The sequence below is a fragment of the Scyliorhinus canicula genome, chromosome 2 (genome assembly GCF_902713615.1).
Source record: "Scyliorhinus canicula chromosome 2, sScyCan1.1, whole genome shotgun sequence".
In the NCBI taxonomy this organism is placed as follows: Eukaryota; Metazoa; Chordata; class Chondrichthyes; order Carcharhiniformes; family Scyliorhinidae; genus Scyliorhinus; species Scyliorhinus canicula.
Window position 1 is genome coordinate 287,268,486 of NC_052147.1, and position 19,465 is coordinate 287,287,950.

Here is a 19,465-nt window from a genome sequence, read left to right on the forward strand (position 1 = left end):
GAGAGTCTATAGGTTGCTCCATGGGAGAGTCTATAGGCTGCTCCATGGGAGAGTCTATAGGCTGCTCCATGGGAGAATCTATAGGCTGCTCTATGGGAGAGTCTATAGGCTGCTCCATGGGAGAGACTATAGGCTGCTCCATGGGAGAGTCTATAGGCTGCTCCATGGGAGAGTCTATAGGCTGCTCTATGGGAGAATCTATAGGCTGCTCTATGGGAGAGTCTATAGGCTGCTGCATAGGAGAGTCTATAGGCTGCTCCATGGGAGAGTCTATAGGCTGCTCCATAGTAGAGTCTATAGGCGGCTCTATGGGAGAGTCTATAGGCTGCTCTATGGGAGAGTCTATAGGCTGCTCTATGGGAGAGTCTATAGGCTGCTCCATGGGAGAGTCTATATGCTGCTCTATGGGAGAGTCTATAGGCTGCTCCATGGGAGAGTCTATAGGCTGCTCTATGGGAGAATCTATAGGCTGCTCTATGGGAGAGTCTATAGGCTGCTGCATAGGAGAGTCTATAGGCTGCTCCATGGGAGAGTCTATAGGCTGCTCCATAGGAGAGGCTATAGGCTGCTCCATGGGAGAGTCTATAGGCTGCTCCATGGGAGAGTCTATAGGCTGCTCCATGGGAGAGTCTATAGGCTGCTCCATGGGAGAGTCTATGGGCTGCTCTCTGGGAGAGTCTATGGGCTGCTCTATGGGAGAGTCTATAGGCTGCTCCATGGGAGAGTCTATAGGCTGCTCTATGGGAGAGTGTATAGGCTGCTCCATGGGAGAGTCTATAGGCTGCTCCATGGGAGAGTCTATAGGCGGCTCTATGGGAGAGTCTATAGGCTGCTCCATGGGAGAGTCTATAGGCGGCTCTATGGGAGAGTCTATGGGCGGCTCTATGGGAGAGTCTATAGGCGGCTCTATGGGAGAGTCTATAGGCTGCTCCATGGGAGAGTCTATAGGCTGCTATATGGGAGAGTCTATAGGCGGCTCTATGGGAGAGTCTATAGGCTGCTCCATGGGAGAGTCTATAGGCGGCTCTATGGGAGAGTCTATAGGCGGCTCTATGGGAGAGTCTATAGGCTGCTATATGGGAGAGTCTATAGGCGGCTCTATGGGAGAGTCTATAGGCTGCTCCATGGGAGAGTCTATAGGCTGCTCCATGGGAGAGTCTATAGGCTGCTCCATGGGAGAGTCTATAGGCGGCTCTATGGGAGAGTCTATAGGCTGCTCTATGGGAGAGTCTATAGGCCTCTCTATGGTAGAATCTATAGGCTGCTCCATGGGCGAGTATATAGGCTGCTCTATGGGAGAGTATATAGGCTGCTCTATGGGAGAGTCTATAGGCTGCTCCATGGGAGAGTCTATAGGCGGCTCTATAGGAGAGTCTATAGGCTGCTCCATGGGAGAGTCTATATGCTGCTCTATGGGAGAGTCTATAGGCTGCTCTATGGGAGAGTCTATAGGCTGCTCTATGGGAGAGTCTATAGGCTGCTCCATGGGAGAGTCTATAGGCTGCTCCATGGGAGAGTCTATAGGCTGCTCCATGGGAGAGTCTATAGGCTGCTCTATGGGAGAGTCTATAGGCTGCTCTATGGGAGAGTCTATAGGCTGCTCCATGGGAGAGTCTATAGGCTGCTCCATGGGAGAGTCTATAGGCTGCTCCATGGGAGAGTCTATAGGCTGCTCTATGGGAGAGTCTATAGGCTGCTCCATGGGAGAGTCTATAGGCTGCTCCATGGGAGAGTCTATAGGCTGCTCCATGGGAGAGTCTATAGGCTGCTCTATGGGAGAGTCTATAGGTTGATCTATAGGAGTCTATAGGCTGCTCCATAGGAGAGTCTATAGGCTGCTATATGGGAGAGTCTATAGGTTGATCTATAGGAGTCTATAGGCTGCTCTATGGGAGAGTCTATAGGTTGATCTATAGGAGTCTATAGGCTGCTCCATAGGAGAGTCTATAGGCTGCTATATGGGAGAGTCTATAGGCTGCTCCATGGGAGAGTCTATAGGCTGCTCTATGGGAGAGTCTATAGGTTGATCTATAGGATAGCCGGTGACCTGCTGAACTCCAGTTGGAGGCTGGCCCTGTGACCTCACTGATGTGCGACACCGGATGTGCGGTGACGCAATCAGTCTGCGCCGGCACCGGTTGGACAATTCGAGTCACCGAACCCGGAGCCCGAACCCCGGTACCGGCTCCCCCCAAACCCCCCAGACCCCCCGCTCCAGCCGGACCCCCCGCCCCGGACCCGGGATCCCCGCACCGCCGCCATGCTGAAAACCGTCATTCTCATCGGAGGCTCCCAGAAAGGTAATGCACATGTGGGCGGGGCCAGAGAGGGGGAGGGAACAGACAGTGGGTGGGGCGAGACACTGGGGGAGGGGCCAGAGAGAGACAGTGGGTGGGGCTAGAGAGACGGTGGGTGGGGCTAGAGAGACGGTGGGTGGGGCTAGAGACGGTGGGCGGAGCTAGAGAGACAGTGGGCGGAGCTAGAGAGACAGTGGGCGGAGCCGAGAGAGAGAGAGGGGGGAACAGAGTGAGTGGGACGAGAGGAAGGGGAGGGGCAAGTGAGAGTGGGTGGGGCAAGAGACTGGGGGATGGGCCAGAGAGAGTGGGTGGGGCAAGAGACTGGGGGAGGGGCCAGAGAGAGAGTGGGTGGGGCTAGAGACTGGGGAGGGGCCAGAGAGAGAGAGTGGGTGGGGCTAGAGGGGGAAACAGATGGGGTGGGGCTAGAGACTGGGGGAGGGGCCAGACAGAGTGGGTGGGGATCGGGACTGGGGGTGTGCCAGATAGATAGAGGGGGTGGGGCTAGAGACTGGGGAGGATCCAGAGATAGAATGGGTGGGGTTTGGCACTGGGGAGGGGTCAGAGAGAGAGGGTGGGGGTAGTGTTTTATGGGGACAGTGTAGAGGGAGCTTTACTCTGTATCTAACCCCGTGCTGTACCTGTCCTGGGAGTGTTTGATGGGGACAGTGTAGAGCGAGCTTTACTCTGTATCTAACCCCGTGCTGTACCTGTCCTGGGAGTGTTTGATGGGGACAATGTAGAGGGAGCTTTACTCTGTATCTAACCCCGTGCTGTCCCTGTCCTGGGAGTGTTTGATGGGGACAGTGTAGAGGGAGCTTTACTCTGTATCTAACCCCGTGCTGTACCTGTCCTGGGAGTGTTTGATGGGGGCAGTGCAGAGGGAGCTTTACTCTGTATCGAACCCCGTGCTGTACCTGTCCTGGGAGTGTTTGATGGGGCAGTGCAGAGGGAGCTTTACTCTGTATCTAACCCCGTGCTGTACCTGTCCTGGGAGTGTTTGATGGGGACAGTGCAGAGGGAGCTTTACTCTGTATCTAACCCCGTGCTGTACCTGTCCTGGGAGTGTTTGATGGGGCAGTGCAGAGGGAGCTTTACTCTGTATCTAACCCCGTGCTGTACCTGTCCTGGGAGTGTTTGATGGGGACAGTGTAGAGGGAGCTTTACTCTGTATCTAACCCCGTGCTGTACCTGTCCTGGGAGTGTTTGATGGGGACAGTGTAGAGGGAGCTTTACTCTGTATCTAACCCCGTGCTGTACCTGTCCTGGGAGTGTTTGATGGGGACATCGCAGAGGGAGCTTTACTCTGTGTCTAATGTCGTGCTGTACCTGTCCTGGGAGTGTTTGATGGGGCAGTGCAAAGGGAGCTTTCCTCTGTATCTAACCCCGTGCTGTACCTGTCCTGGGAGTGTTTGATGGGGACAGTGTAGAGCAGGGGTGGGCAAACTTTTCCGTGCAAGGGCCACATTCAGAAATTCACAATTCACAAAGGGCCGCATAGTATATTAAGTAAAATAATTACTTCACCCGGTTATGATTCTGGGCGCCTCATATAGAACATAGAACAGTACAGCACAGAACAGGCCCTTCGGCCCTCGACGTTGTGCCGAGCAATGATCACCCTACTCAAGTCAACGTATCCACCCTATACCAGTAAGTAACCCAACATCCCCCCCCCCCCATTAACCTTAAAAAAAAATATTAAAAAAAAATATATATTTTTAAATTTTTTTTTTTAATGACTTGGTGGGCCGCAGAAATACCTTTGGCGGGCCGCATGCGGCCCGCGGGCCGTAGTTTGCCCACCCCTGGTGTAGAGGGAGCTTTACTCTGTATCTAACCCCGTGCTGTACCTGTCCTGGGAGTGTTTGATGGGGAATGTGTAGAGGGAGCTTTACTCTGTATCTAACCCCGTGCTGTACCTGCCCTGGGAGTGTTTGATGGGGACAGTGTGGAGGGAGCTTTACTCTGCATCTAACCCCGTGCTGTACCTCTCCTGGGAGTGTTTGATGGGGACAGTGCAGAGGGAGCTTTACTCTGTATCTAACTCCGTGCTGTACCTGTCCTGGGAGTGTTTGATGGGGACAGTGTAAAGGGAGCTTTACTCTGTATCTAACCCCGTGCTGTACCTGTCCTGGGAGTGTTTGATGGGGATAGTGTAGAGGGAGCTTTACTCTGTATCTAACCCCGTGCTGTAGCTGTCCTGGGATTGTTTGATGGGGATAGTGTAGAGGGAGCTTTACTCTGTATCTAACGCCGTGCTGTACCTGTCCTGGGAGTGTTTGATGGGGACAGTGTAGAGGGAGCTTTACTCTGCATCTAACCCCGTGCTGTACCTGTCCTGGAAGTGTTTGATGGGGACAGTGTAGGGGGAGATTTACTCTGTATCTAACCCTGTGCTGTACCTGTCCTGGGAGTGTTTGATGGGTACAGTGTAAAGGGAGCTTTACTCTGTATCTAACCCCGTGCTCTACCTGTCCTTGGAGTCTGTGATGGGGACAGTGTAGAGGGAGCTTTACTCTATATCTAACACCGTGCTGTACCTGTCCTGGGAGTGTTTGATGGGGACAGTGTAGAGAGAGCTATGCTCTGCATCTAACCCCGTGCTGTACCTGTCCTGGGAGTGTTTGATGGGGACAGTGTAGAGGGAGCTTTACTCTGCATCTAACCCCGTGCTGTACCTGTCCTGGAAGTGTTTGATGGGGACAGTGTAGGGGGTGATTTACTCTGTATCTAACCCCGTGCTGTACCTGTCCTTGGAGTCTGTGATGGGGACAGTGTAGAGGGAGCTTTACTCTATATCTAACACCGTGCTGTACCTGTCCTGGGAGTGTTTGATCGGGACAGTGTAGAGAGAGCTATGCTCTGCATCTAACCCCGTGCTGTACCTGTCCTGGGAGTGTTTGATGGGGACAGTGTAGAGGGAGCTTTACTCTGTATCTAACCCCGTGCTGTACCTGTCCTGGGATTGTTTGATGGGGACAGTGCAGAGGGAGCTTTACTCTATATCTAACCCTCTGCTGTACCTGTCCTGGGAGTGTTTGATGGGGACAGTGTAATGGGAGCTTTACTCTGTATCTAACCCCGTGCTGTACCTGTCCTGGGAGTGTTTGATGGGGATAGTGTAGAGGGAGCTTTACTCTGTATCTAACCACGTGCTGTACCTGTCCTGGGAGTGTTTGATGGGGACAGTGTAAAGGGAGCTTTACTCTGTATCTAACCCCGTGCTGTACCTGTCCTGGGAGTGTTTGATGGGGATAGTGTAGAGGGAGCTTTACTCTGTATCTAACCCCGTGCTGTAGCTGTCCTGGGATTGTTTGATGGGGATAGTGTAGAGGGAGCTTTACTCTGTATCTAACGCCGTGCTGTACCTGTCCTGGGAGTGTTTGATGGGGACAGTGTAGAGGGAGCTTTACTCTGCATCTAACCCCGTGCTGTACCTGTCCTGGAAGTGTTTGATGGGGACAGTGTAGGGGGAGATTTACTCTGTATCTAACCCTGTGCTGTACCTGTCCTGGGAGTGTTTGATGGGTACAGTGTAAAGGGAGCTTTACTCTGTATCTAACCCCGTGCTCTACCTGTCCTTGGAGTCTGTGATGGGGACAGTGTAGAGGGAGCTTTACTCTATATCTAACACCGTGCTGTACCTGTCCTGGGAGTGTTTGATGGGGACAGTGTAGAGAGAGCTATGCTCTGCATCTAACCCCGTGCTGTACCTGTCCTGGGAGTGTTTGATGGGGACAGTGTAGAGGGAGCTTTACTCTGCATCTAACCCCGTGCTGTACCTGTCCTGGAAGTGTTTGATGGGGACAGTGTAGGGGGTGATTTACTCTGTATCTAACCCCGTGCTGTACCTGTCCTTGGAGTCTGTGATGGGGACAGTGTAGAGGGAGCTTTACTCTATATCTAACACCGTGCTGTACCTGTCCTGGGAGTGTTTGATCGGGACAGTGTAGAGAGAGCTATGCTCTGCATCTAACCCCGTGCTGTACCTGTCCTGGGAGTGTTTGATGGGGACAGTGTAGAGGGAGCTTTACTCTGTATCTAACCCCGTGCTGTACCTGTCCTGGGATTGTTTGATGGGGACAGTGCAGAGGGAGCTTTACTCTATATCTAACCCTCTGCTGTACCTGTCCTGGGAGTGTTTGATGGGGACAGTGTAGAGGGAGCTTTACTCTGTATCTAACCCCGTGCTGTACCTGTCCTGGGAGTGTTTGATGGGGATAGTGTAGAGGGAGCTTTACTCTGTATCTAACCACGTGCTGTACCTGTCCTGGGAGTGTTTGATGGGGATAGTGTAGAGGGAGCTTTACTCTGTATCTAACGCCGTGCTGTACCTGTCCTGGGAGTGTTTGATGGGGACAGTGTAGAGGGAGCTATGCTCTGCATCTAACCCCGTGCTGTACCTGTCCTGGGAGTGTTTGATGGGGACAGTGCAGAGGGAGCTTTACTCTGTATCTAACCCCGTGCTGTACCTGTCCTGGGATTGTTTGATGGGGGACAGTGTAATGGGAGCTTTACTCTGTATCTAACCCCGTGCTGTACCTGTCCTGGGAGTGTTTGATGGGGACAGTGCAGAGGGAGCTTTACTCTGCATCTAACCCCGTGCTGTACCTGTCCTGGAAGTGTTTGATGGGGACAGTGTAGGGGGTGATTTACTCTGTATCTAACCCTGTGCTGTACCTGTCCTGGGAGTGTTTGATGGGGACAGTGTAAAGGGAGCTTTACTCTGTATCTAACCCCGTGCTGTACCTGTCCTTGGAGTGTGTGATGGGGACAGTGTAGAGGGAGCTTTCCTCTGCATCTAACCCCGTGCTGTACCTGTCCTGGGAGTGTTTGATGGGGACAGTGTAGAGGGAGCTTTACTCTGTATCTAACCCCGTGCTGTACCTATCCTGGGAGTGTTTATGGGGACGGTGTAGAGGGAGCTTTACTCTGTATCTGACCCCGTGCTGTACCTGTCCTGGGAGTGTTTGATGGGGACAGTATAGATGGAGCTTTACTCTGTATCTAACCCCGTGCTGTACCTGTCCTGGGAGTGTTTGATGGGGACAGTGTAGAGGGAGCTTTACTCTGTATCTAACCCCGTGCTGTGCCTGTCCTGGGAGTGTTTGATGGGGACAGTATCGATGGAGCTTTATGCTGTATCTCCCCCGTTCTGTACCTGTCCTGGGAGTGTTTGATTGGACCCTCCCCACTCTAACAGTTTTTTTTTTTCCAGGTACGCGATTCCGGCCGTTGTCCTTCGAGGTGCCGAAGCCCCTGTTCCCAGTTGCAGGCGTCCCGATGATTCAGCATCTCATTGAAGCTTGTTCAAAGGTAACACAGACCTCCCTTCACTTTACTGAGATAAGTCACCAAGGAATCACGTCAGGCTCACAGGTATTCTGCAGCTGGTTCCAGGATTTAAAGGGCAGCATGGTAGCACAGCGGTTAGCACTGTTACTCCACAGCTCCAGGGTCCCAGGTTCAATCACGCCCAGTATCTTTCTTTTAACCTTTAAAAAAAAATTCAGAGTACCCAATTTATTTTTCCAATAAAGGGAGAATTTAGCGTGGGCAATCCACCCAACCTCCACATCTTTGGTTTGTGGGGGTGAAACCCACGCAGACACGGGAAGAATGTGCAAACTCCACACAGACAGTGACCCAGACCAAGGAAATCTAAGATATTGTCACGAGTAGGCTTCAAATGAAGTTACTGTGAAAAGCCCCTAGTCGCCACATTCCGGCGCCTGTTCGGGGAGGCTGGTACAGGAATTGGACCGCAATTTAGCCCAGTGTGCTAAACCAGCCCCTTTTTTGGACACAAAGGGCAATTTATCATGGCCAATCCACCTAACCTGTACATCTTTGGACTTGTGGGAGGAACTCGGAGCACCCAGAGGAAACCCAAGCAGGCATGGGGAGAACGTGCAGACTCCGCACAGACAGTGACCCAAACCAGGATTCGAACCTGGGACCCTGGTGCTGTGAAGCCACAGTGCTAACCACTGTGCTACCGTGCAGCCCCTCCTTTAGCCAGATATCCGTTATAGCAATGACATCCCGCTGCCAATGTGTCTCCCTATGCTCTTAACTCGTCTACCTTGTTTGAAATACTCCTTGCATTGAAGTATAAACAGTTTAACCCCACCATTTTTCCTTGCTGGACACTTTTAAAACTTTGCTTCTCCTGTAGTTCCAAGTGTATGACGACATCTTCTACATCTGAATAGGATGGGAATAGAGGGATATGGACCCAGGAAGTGTGGAAGATTTAAGTTCAGACGGGCAGCATGGTTGGCGCAGGCTTGGAGGGCCGAAGGGCCTGTTCCTGTGCTGTACTTTTCTTTGTTCTTTGTGTCACGAGTTCTACCTCCATTTTCCTCATCTGAGTTTCACCCTATCTGATCCTACTCCTGGGACCCCATCCCCCTGACACACTCGTCTAAATACTCCCCAAAAGAACTAGCGAAAGCCCCCGCTCGGACATCGATCCCAGCTCTGACCGAGTGTAACCGATCCGATTTGTACTAGTCCCACCTTCCCCAGGACAGGTCCCAGAGCCTGAAGAATCTGTATCCCTCCCGGCAACAACATTTCTCCAGCCATGCATTCATCTGTTCTATCCTCCTATTTCTGCTCTCTCTCGTGCATGGAACTGGGAGTAATCCTGAGATTGCTACATTTGAGGTTCTGGATTGTAGTTTATCTCCTAACCTCCTTTACTCAGTTTGCAATTTACCGATTTTATTGGTACCGATGTGAACCACGACCACTGGCTATTCACCTTCCCTCCCCAGAATACCCTGCAGTTGCACCATGACATCCCAGACCCTGACACCAGGGAGGCAACATATCATCCTTGATTCACATTTGCAGCCACAGAAGTGTCAGTCCGCCCTATCTATTGAATCCCCCATCACTATAACCCTGCCACTCTCTTTATTCCCACCTGTATAAGCAGCAGAGCCACACATAGTGCTGTGGATTTGGCTGCTGCCGCTTTCCCATGAGAACCCCCAGCCAACAGTGTCCAAAGCAATATATCAGGGGGGTAGAAGTCTTGCTTTAGTTTGCAAAGCGCTGGTTTGACTGGACCTGGGGCAGTTCTAGGCTCCACACCTTCGGAAGGATAAATTGGAATAATGCCTGGGCTCCAAGATATTAGTTACATTGAGAGCTACACACATCTGGGGTTCTAATCCCTGGAATTTGGAAGGCTAAAGGGGTGGTATGATTGACAATTCCATTATATCAGGAGGAGCTGATAGGGTAGTTCAAGAGAAATGGTTTCCAATGATTGGAGAATCAGAGACTAAGGGGCAGAGTCTGATAATTAGAGCCAGATCTTTTCGCAGTGAAATGGGAAACACTTCCTACACACACAGGGTGATAGATGGTTGGAATTCATTTCCACAAATGGCAATTGATGCAAGATCCTCAGTTATTTTAAAATCGAGATAGATGTTTATTATCCAGAGGTTAGTGTTACTGCAAAGAGTCCGGTATATGGAGTCAGACCACTGATCAGCCGTGATCTCATTGAAATGTGCAACTGGTTGGAGGGGCTGAATGGCCTCATGATCCCACATTCCAAAAGGCAGGAGGGGCAGAGTGGCCACCTGTTCCTAAATTACTATATTCCTCTCTGCCTTTCTGCAGATTCCGAATATGAAGGAGATTTTACTCATTGGGTTTTACCAGCCTAGCGATGAATTAAGCCGTTTCCTCCTGCTAGCCCAGCAGGAGTTCAAAGTCTGTATAAGGTAAAAGAAAAATATTTTTAAAACCCACTGTGTTTGTTGTAGTATAATATCAATGTGCTTTCGGACATATACAAATCATATAGTGTGATGTATGTAAGAAATTGTCATATTTTATATTTGTTGCAGTAATGTTATTAAAAAACCTGGGTTTCAGATGCATACTTCAATTTGTCCGCTGAAGCTGTGATTAAGGGGTCATAAAAATGAGGTAATCCTCAAAAATGAGGCAGGAGACAGCTGGTGATCTGGAGTGATGGGGGGTCACTGACGAGCCCTCTTCCCTGAGAGGAGCAAAGAACCAGGGAGGATTGTAAAGGCCACAGTGGAGTCCTCCTCTGGTTGGAGTGAACTCTGATGATCAGCTGCTTCCTCTGTTTTCGCTAGAATTTAGAAATTTAAAGGGTGGTCTGATTGATACATTCAAGCTATTAACAGGGAAAGGGAGTATAGATAAAGATAAACTATTTCCACTGGTTGGAGATTCTAAAACTAGGGGACATGGCCTAAAAATTAGGTCCAGACCGTTGAGGAGAGATGTTGGGAAGAACTTCTTCACTCAAAGAGTGGTAGAGATTTGGAACTCTCTCCCACACACAGCAGGCGAAGCTGGAACAGTTGTTAATTTTAAATCTGAGATAGATAGGTCTTTGTTAAGCAAAGATATTAGTGGATATGGGCCAAAGACGGGTGTGGGGCGGCACAGTGGTTAGCACTGCTGCCTCACAGCGCCAGCGAACCGGGTTCAATTCCGACCTTGGGTCACTGTCCGTGCGGAGTCTGCACGTTCTCCCCGTGTGTGCGTGGGTTTCCTCCGGGTGCTCCGGTTTCCTCCCACAGTCCAGAGATGTGCAGATTAGATAGATTGGCCGTGCTAAATTGCCCCTTTCAAATGTCAGATGGGGGTTACAGGGATAGGGTGGGAATTGGCCCTAGATTGGTCGGTGCAGACCCGATGGGCCAAATGGCCTCCTGCACTGTCGGGATTCTATGATTCTATATAGAATTTGGCCACAGATCAGCCATGATCTCATTCAATGGTGGGACAGTCTCAAGGGGCTGAATGGCATTCTCCTGTTCCTGTGTTCTGAGGTGAGACCCTTTAGTCTGGGTACCTTAACCCCGGATCTTTAATAATATTATTGCCAGAAATATGTACCGTAACCCAGGCTTTTAGTAACATTATTGTCACATATATAATATATAATATAAGCCAATTTCTACAGTCATCACAATATGTGGTATTTGACATATTTGTAAGTCGGTTGGATTTCCAACAGAAATGTTAATAAGGAGCTCCTCCTTCTTGTCCTTTTTGCTCACAGGTATCTCCAGGAATATGTAGCTCTGGGGACTGGTGGCGGGCTATACCACTTCCGGGACCAGATCCTGTCAGGAAACCCGGAAAGGTTCTTTGTCATGAACACGGATGTTTGCTCCGAGTTTCCATTGATGCAGATGATGGAATTCCAACAAGCCCGGGGACAAATCAACTCTTTTGTTATGTTGGGGACAACAGTAAGAAAACAGATCTGATCCTTTATATATAAAGGCTGGGGAGTTTCAATCAGGGGTTAGGTTGAGGCAGGGGTAGCGGAGGCCGGCTCTGGCGTAGGGGCAGGGGAGGCCGGTTCTGGGGCAGGGGCAGTCCGGTGACTGGTTGTGGGGTAGGGGCATCGGAAGCCGGTTCTCGGGCAGGGGTAGTCCGGTGACTGGTTGTGGGGTAGGGGCATCGGAAGCCGGTTCTCGGGCAGGGGCAGTCCGGTGACTGGTTGTGGGGTAGGGGCATCGGAGGCCGGTTCTGGGGCAGGGGCAGTCCGGTGACTGGTTGTGGGGTAGGGGCATCGGAGGCCGGTTCTCGGGCAGGGGCAGTCCGGTGACTGGTTGTGGGGTAGGGGCATCGGAGGCCGGTTCTCGGGCAGGGGCAGTCCGGTGACTGGTTGTGGGGTAGGGGCATCGGAGGCCGGTTCTGGCGCAGGGTTATGTTTTTATTAATTTACGGGATGTAGGCGTCGCTGGCTAGGCCAGCTTTTATTGCCCATCCTTAGTTGCCCTTCAGGGGAAAGGTGGCACAGTAGTTAGCACTACTGCGTCACTGCGCCAGGGACCCCGGTTCAATACCCGCCTCGGGTGACTGTGTGGAGTCTGCACGTTCTCCCCATGTCTGCGTGGGTTTCCTCCGGGTGCCCCAGTTTCCTCCCACAGTCTAAAGATGTACAACGTGTGTGCATTACTCATGCTAAATTATCCCTTAGTGTTCAATAGGATAGGTGGGGTTACTGGGTTACGGGGATTGAGTGGGTTGTGGGTTTAGGTTCTTTGAGACGGTCGATGCAGACTAGATGGGCAGAATGACCTCTTTATGCCCTGTAGTTATTCGATGATTCGATAAGCTGGTGGTGAGTTGCCTTCTTGAACCCCTGCAGTCCCTGAAGTGTAGGTACACCCACAGTGCTGTTAGGGAATTTCCAGGTGGTGGGTATCCCAGGTATCTGCTGCTCCTGTCCTCGGGTGATGAAAGAGCTGTGTTCCGAAAGCTAGTGATTCCAAACATACCTGTTGGACTTTAAATGAAAATGAAAATCGCTTATCGTCATGAGTAGGCTTCAATGAGGTTACTGTGAAAAGCCCCTAGTCGCCACATTCCAGCGCCTGTTCGGGAGGCTGGTATGGGAATTGAACCGTGCTGCTGGCCTGCTTGGTCTGCTTTAAAAGCCAGTGATTTAGCCCAGTGTGCTAAACCAGCCCCTGGTTTAACCTGGTGTTATAAGACTTCTTACTGTATTCATTAGCGATAGCGAAAGACAGCATGGCTTTTTGAAGGGGAGGTCGTGCCTCACCATCATGATCGAGTTTTTTGTGGAGATGATAAAGATGATTGATGAGGGGAGGGCGGTGGATGTTGTTTACATGGACTTCACTAAAGCCTTTGACAAGGTGCCTCATGGCAGACTGGTACAAAGGGTGAAGTCACATGGGATCCAAGGTGAGGTGGCAAGATGGATACAGAACTGGCTCGGTCACAGAAGGCAAAGGGTAGCAGTACAAGAGTGTTTTTCTGAATGGAAGGTTGTGACTAGTGGTGTTCCACAGGGATCTGTGCTGGGACCTCTGGGTTTCCTCCGAGTGATCCGGTTTCCTCCCTCAGTCCATAGACGTGCAGGTTAGGTGGATTGGCCATGATAAATTGCCCTTAGTGACCAAAGGAGGGGTTATTGGGTTACGGGGATAGGGTGGAAGTGAGGGCTTAAGTGGGTCGGTGCAGACTCGATGGGCCGAATGGCCTCCTTCTGCATTGTATGTATGTATGTTCTATGTTTGTAGTATATATTAACGATTTGGAGGAAAATGTAGCTGGTCTGATTAGTAAGTTCGCGGATGACACCAAGGTTGGTGGAATGGCAGATAGTGTTGAGGATTGTCAGAGGATACAGCAGGACATAGATAGGTTGGAGACTTGGGCAGAGAAAGAGCAAATGGAGTTTCATCCAGACAAATGTGAGGTAATGCATTTTGGTAGGTCTAACATAGAGGGGAAATATACCTTAAATTGTAAAACTCTTATGAATAAAGAAAGTCAGAGAGATCTGGTCGTGCAGGTCCACAGATCTTTCAAGGTGGCAACACAAATGGACAAGGTAGTCAAGAAAGCAGACAGAATGATTGCCTTCATTGGACGGGGCATCGAGTATAAAAACTGGCAAGTCATGCTGCAGTTGTATAGTACCTTTGTAAGGCCACACTTGGAATATTGCGCACAATTCTGGTCGTCACACTACCAGAAGGATGTGGAGGCTTTGGAGAGGGTGCAGAGGAGGTTTACCAGGATGTTGCCTGGTCTGGAGGGTGTTAGCTATGTGGAGAGGCTGAATAGACTCGGACTGTTTTCATTAGAACGACGGAGGTTGAGGGGCGACCTGATAAAGGTCTACAAGATTATGAGGGGCATGGATAGAGTGGATGGGCTGGCACTCTTTCCCAGGGTGGAGGGGTCAGTCACCAGGAGGCATAGGTTTAAGTTCCCAGGGGCAAAGTTTAGAGGAGATGTGCGAGGCAGGGTTTTTTACACAGAGGGTGGTGAGTGCCTGGAACGCATTGCCAGGGGAGGCTGTGGAAACAGATACATTAACAGCGTTCAAAAGGCATCTTGACAAACACATGGATAGGATGGGCATAGAGGGATACGGCACAAGGAAGTGCCGAGGGTTTTGGCCAACGTTGGTATCATGACCAACACAGTCTTGGAGGGCCGAACGGCCTGTTCCTGGGCTGTATTGATCTCTGTTTTCTGAATGTCAAGGGATGCGGTTAGATTCTCTCTTTTTGAAGAAAGTGATTGCCTGGCCTTGTGTGTTGTGAATGCTATGTTGAGTGGTGTGTTGCAGTGCTGAATGGTTATTGTTTATAATCACTCTCGTCTTGTATTTCTGCAGGCAAACAGGAGACAGTCGATGAACTATGGCTGTATTGTGGAGAATCAGCAGACGCATGAGGTGAGCGCACTGCTCTCGACAGTCAGACCAGCTAAACTCAACATAGACAACACTGGTAGCAGGCAGGGAACTTTCTCTGCTCCCCATCTCATTCACCACAGTCTATTCCTATTACAGAGTTTATAACACAGAAACAGGCCATTTGGCCTCACTGCCCTGTACTGGGGTTTCTGCTCCATATGGGCCTCCTCCCACCCCACTCTTCATTTCACCCTATCAACATATCCTTATTCTCCCTTGTGTTTCTCCAGCTTCCCCCTCAATGTATCTGCACCATTCACCTGAACCACTTGCTGCGGTAGCGAGTTCCATATTCTCACTACTCTCTGGGTAAAGAAGTTTCCCAGTTCTGAGCCCCTGCACCTCGGGAGGTTACCACTGATGGTCTGTATACCACTACTACAAATGTTTCTTAACTCGACCCAGACAGCTTCCACATCATCTGTGCTCAATATTGTATCAATACCTTCTTTAATCAACAATGCAACTCCACCACCTTTCCCTTTCTGTCTGTAACTGAATAGCCTCAATGTTTAGTTTCCATCCTTGGTCACCTTGGAGCCATGTCTCTGTAATCCCAACTATATCATATCCCTTTGTATCTTTCTGCACAACTACTTCATCCATTTTAGTTTGAATGCTCCACGTGTTCATGTACAAAACCTTAAGGCTAGTCCTTTTGAAAACTGAAATGAAATGAAAATCGCTTATTGTCACGAGTAGGCTTCAATGAAGTTACTGTGAAAAGCCCCTAGTTGCCACATTCCGCCGCCTGTCCGGGGAGGCTGGTACGGGAATCGAACCGTGCTGCTGGCCTGCTTGGTCTGCTTTAAAAGCCAGCGATTTAGCTCAGTGAGCTAAACCAGCCCCTAACTAGGCTAGTCCTTTTAACCCTGTCTTGCCCCCACTATTTTTTACAGTCTCATTATCTGATACAGGTCCTCGATTTCTCTGCTCATCGCTTTTCTTATTCTCCTTTCTGTGTTGTCCCTTGTTCTTGATCCCCCGCTCTGAATCCTTACATAGGGTCCCATCCCCCTGCCATATTAGCTTGAACCCTCCCCAACCGACCCCACCCCCAGTCTCCCCCTTCCCCCCCCCCGGCCCCAGGGACATTAGTGTCGGTTCTGCCCAGGTGTAACCCGTCCAGTTTGTACAGGTCCCACCTCCCCCAGAACTGGACCCAATGTCCCAGGAATCTGAAACCCTCCGTCTGAAACCATCTCTTCAGCCACGTATTTATCCGATATATCCTGCTATTTCCGCTCTGACTAGCACGTGTCACTGGGAGTAATCCTGAGATCACTACCTTTGAGGTCCGACTTCTCACTTTCTTCCTAATATTCTGCTTTTAGGACCCAAGCCGGGAATCGAATCTGGGACCCTGGAGCTGTGAAGCATTTGTGCTAACCACTATGCTACCATGCTATCTTTATCTCCACTCAAACAACACCCATCTCGGGTCAAAATCCACTTTTAAATACAGATAGCAGACTCAGGAATACTTCCTGTAAACAGATATCTAGGTTAAAGCACTTTGAGAAAGAGAGATCCTTTAGGACCCAACTTGAAGATTCTTGCCCATCTCAAACTGTTTAAACTTCCAGCTTTTGAAATTACTCCGATCCTGTTCAGAGGCAAATCTTTGACTCACTGTCTTGCGTCAGCTGCTTCTGCTCTGTTCCCAGCCAAATCTTTGAACTGTTTGGAAAGAGACTGCGAGTCTGTCCACAGACAGATCTAACCTCACTGTATTGAGAGCACAGCTTCTTGTCTATCCCCATCCCAATCCAAATCTAAACTCAAACTCCAGAAACTGCTTCAACCACTGGCTCCTCCCATTAATGACATCATCTGACTTAGCTGAACACAATGGATCTAATTAACTACTCCGCAAGGAACCTTTAAAATAACCAAAATGCCATTATCCCAGCTTTTACAATGCTTTAGTTGCACCTTTTGTAGCCGCAAATCCAGGCTGCCTTGCAAACCAGGATTTCTGAGACTGTGACTGCAGCAGTCACACACACACTAACCCAGAGTTTAACCCTTCCCGTACCAGCCTCCCCAAACAGGAGCCGGAATGTGGCGACTAGGGACTTTTCACAGTAACTTCATTTGAAGCCTACTCGTGATAATTAGCGATTTTCATTTTTATTTCACCAAATACTTATAATGCAATATATCTGAAATTCCTACATTCATCACACTTGGACAGCACGGTAGCACAGTGGTTAGCACTGTTGCTTCACATCACCAGGGTCCCAGGTTCGATTCCCGGCTTGAGTCACTGTCTGTGCAGAGTCTGCACGTTCTCCCCGTGTCTGCGTGGGTTTCCTCTGGGTGCTCCGGGTGCTCCGGTTTCCTTCCACAAGTCCCGAAAGACGTGCTGTTAGGTGAATTGGACATTCTGAATTCTCCCTCTGTGTACCCGAACAGGCGCCGGAATGTGGTGACTAGGGGCTTTTCACAGCAACTTCATTGCAGTGTTAATGTAAGCCTACTTGTGACACTAAAGATTGTTATTATTACCTTGAGTGTTGGAGATTAAGGGATGATCTAATCGAGGTGTTTGAGATGATTAAAGGACTCAATAGGGTCGATGGAGAGAAACTATTCTCTCTGGTGGGGAGGGTCCAAATCAACAGGGGAAGAACCTTAAAATAGGAGCCGGGGCGTTCAGGGTGGTTTTCCTCACTCATAGTGTCTGGAAATCTGGAACTCTCTCCTCAGCTGTTGAGGCTTTTAAGATTGAGATTGATAGAGTTTTGTTGATAAGAATATCGAGGATATGGAATGATGACAGGAAAGTGGAGTTGAGTTCCAAATCTGTTCTGTTCTGATTGAATGGCAGTATCGATCCAGCGGCTGAATGGCCTCCTCTCCATGTTTGTCCCTGGATTGGGCTGAGAGAGGCCCAGAATGATGGGAGGCTTCGAGAGGTTTGATGAGAGGAAACTGCTGCCAGTAACCTGAGGGACACACATTGAAGAGAATCAGTAAATGAACCGGGGGGGGGGGGGGGACGAGGACAATTTATTTTCTGTGGTGAGTTGTTGTGGATGTAATTTTCGAAAGGATGCTCGGAGAAGCTTTCAAAAGGGAATTGAATAAATACAGGGGAAAGGAGAAATCTGCCGGGTTATGGGGAAAAGAGCGGCAAAGTGGGACAAATTGAATAGATCTTTTGGAGAGCCAGCACAGACGGAATGGGCCAAAGGGTCTCCTGGCACACTGCAGGGTTCTACAGACAGATAGGCAAGATCGCCAGTGGCGAGCGCCACGTGATCGCAATCTGGCAGAATTCTAGTTTACTGCTGTCATACAGCTCCTTAACATCTGCCTGAGCAGCTGGATGGGACTTGAAGGACAGTCTCTGTGGCAGGTAGTATTCCCATTATACCCACGGACCTTGTCCTTGAGTCAGGCTCAAACTGGGATGTCCATTATTCTGGCCCATTCCTCCTTCACCCAGCCTGATGGCAATTGCCATTTTAAAATTCATTCCGAGAGGTATGTGTCGCTGGCTAGGCCAGCATTTATTGCCCATCCCTAATTGCCCCTTTAGAAGGTGGTGGTGATTTGCCACCTTGAACCGCTGCAGTCTTTGAGGTGTAGGTACACCCACTGTGCTGTCAGGGAGGGAGTTCCAGGATGTTGCCCCAGTGACAGTGAAGGAACGGTGATATATTTCCCAGTCAGGGTGGGGAGTGACTGGGAGGGGAACCTCCATGTGGTGGGGTTTCCAGGTATCTGCTGCTCTTGTCCTTCTAGATGGTAGAGGTCATGGGATTGGAAGGTGCTGTCAAAGGAACCTCGGTGAGTTCCTGTAAGTGGTACACACGGTTGCTACTGTGCTATGGTGGTGGAGGGAGTGAATGTTTGTGGAAGGGGCACCAGTTAAGTGGATGGTGTTGAGCTTCCTGAGTAGGGAGTTGTCCAGAGTGCAGTCTTTATGGGGGTCTTCAGGTTCCCCAACATGCTGTTACGTGTGTCTCAGTAAAACTCTTCCTCTCCCTCCCAGATTCTTCACTATGTGGAGAAACCGAGCACGTTTGTCAGTGACATCATCAACTGCGGAATTTACCTTTTCACACCGGATATTTTCCAGTATATTGGAGAAGTGTTCAGGAAAAACCAGCAAGACCACTCCATGTAAGTACATTGGGTACACGAGGAGCTGGAATAACATGTCCCTGTCAACAGGTCACACTCCTTACTGCTAACCACTCCATCTCCATCTCCCACTTCTCCATTTCCCATCCTAACACTCATTTCAAAATCAGGAGGCTGGAGGCCCAAACACTACTCGGGACTGAATCAGAGGGCGGCTATTGGCCCATCGGCCCACTTATGCCTCTTTCAGAGAGGGGGGAGAGAGGGTTTCAGAGAGGAGGGAGGGGGGGTTCAGTGAGGGAGGAGAGGGGGGTTCAGTGAGGGGGAGAGGGGTTCAGAGAGGGGGGAGAGAGGGGTTCAGTGAGGGGGGAGAGAGGGGTTCAGTGAGGGGGGAGAGAGGGGTTCAGTGAGGGGGGAGAGAGGGTTTCAGAGAGGGGGAGAGAGGGTTTCAGAGAGGGGGCGAGAGGGGTTCAGAGAGGGGGGAGAGGGGGGTTCAGAGAGGGGGGAGAGGGTTTCAGAGTGGGGGGAGAGGGGTTCAGAGAGGGGGAGAGGGTTTCAGAGAGGAGGGAGAGGGGGGTTCAGAGAGGGGGGGGAGAGAGGGTTTCAGAGTGAGGGGGAGAGGGGTTCAGAGAGGGGGGAGAGGGTTTCAGAGAGGAGGGAGAGGGGGGTTCAGTGAGGGGGAGAGGGGGGGTTCAGTGAGGGGGAAGAGGGGGGTTCAGTGAGGGGGGAGAGGGTTTCAGAGAGGGGGGTTCAGAGAGGGGGGAGAGAGGGTTTCAGAGTGGGGGGAGAGGGGTTCAGAGAGGGGGGAGAGGGT

At 50.4% G+C, this 19,465-nt stretch overlaps 1 protein-coding gene across 1 annotated transcript; it reads left to right on the top strand.

Moving 5' to 3' along the window:
• The first annotated feature begins 2,124 nt into the window (after positions 1 to 2,124).
• On the top strand, positions 2,125 to 18,841 carry LOC119962468 (mannose-1-phosphate guanyltransferase alpha-A-like). Its single transcript, XM_038790420.1, has 6 exons — positions 2,125 to 2,300; positions 7,516 to 7,613; positions 9,942 to 10,045; positions 11,368 to 11,560; positions 14,476 to 14,535; positions 18,560 to 18,841. Exons 1-6 carry the CDS (start codon positions 2,261 to 2,263, stop codon positions 18,692 to 18,694), a joined length of 630 nt encoding a protein of 209 aa, XP_038646348.1. The 5' UTR covers positions 2,125 to 2,260; the 3' UTR covers positions 18,695 to 18,841.
• The last annotated feature ends 624 nt before the right edge of the window (positions 18,842 to 19,465 follow it).

Coding starts and splice junctions, on each gene's coding strand:
- LOC119962468 (XM_038790420.1), top strand. CDS start 2,261: ATGCTGAAAACCGTCATTCTCATCGGAGGCTCCCAGAAAG. Junction 11,561..14,475: donor TTGTTATGTTGGGGACAACA/GTAAGAAAACAG, acceptor GTATTTCTGCAG/GCAAACAGGAGACAGTCGAT. Junction 14,536..18,559: donor AGAATCAGCAGACGCATGAG/GTGAGCGCACTG, acceptor TCTCCCTCCCAG/ATTCTTCACTATGTGGAGAA.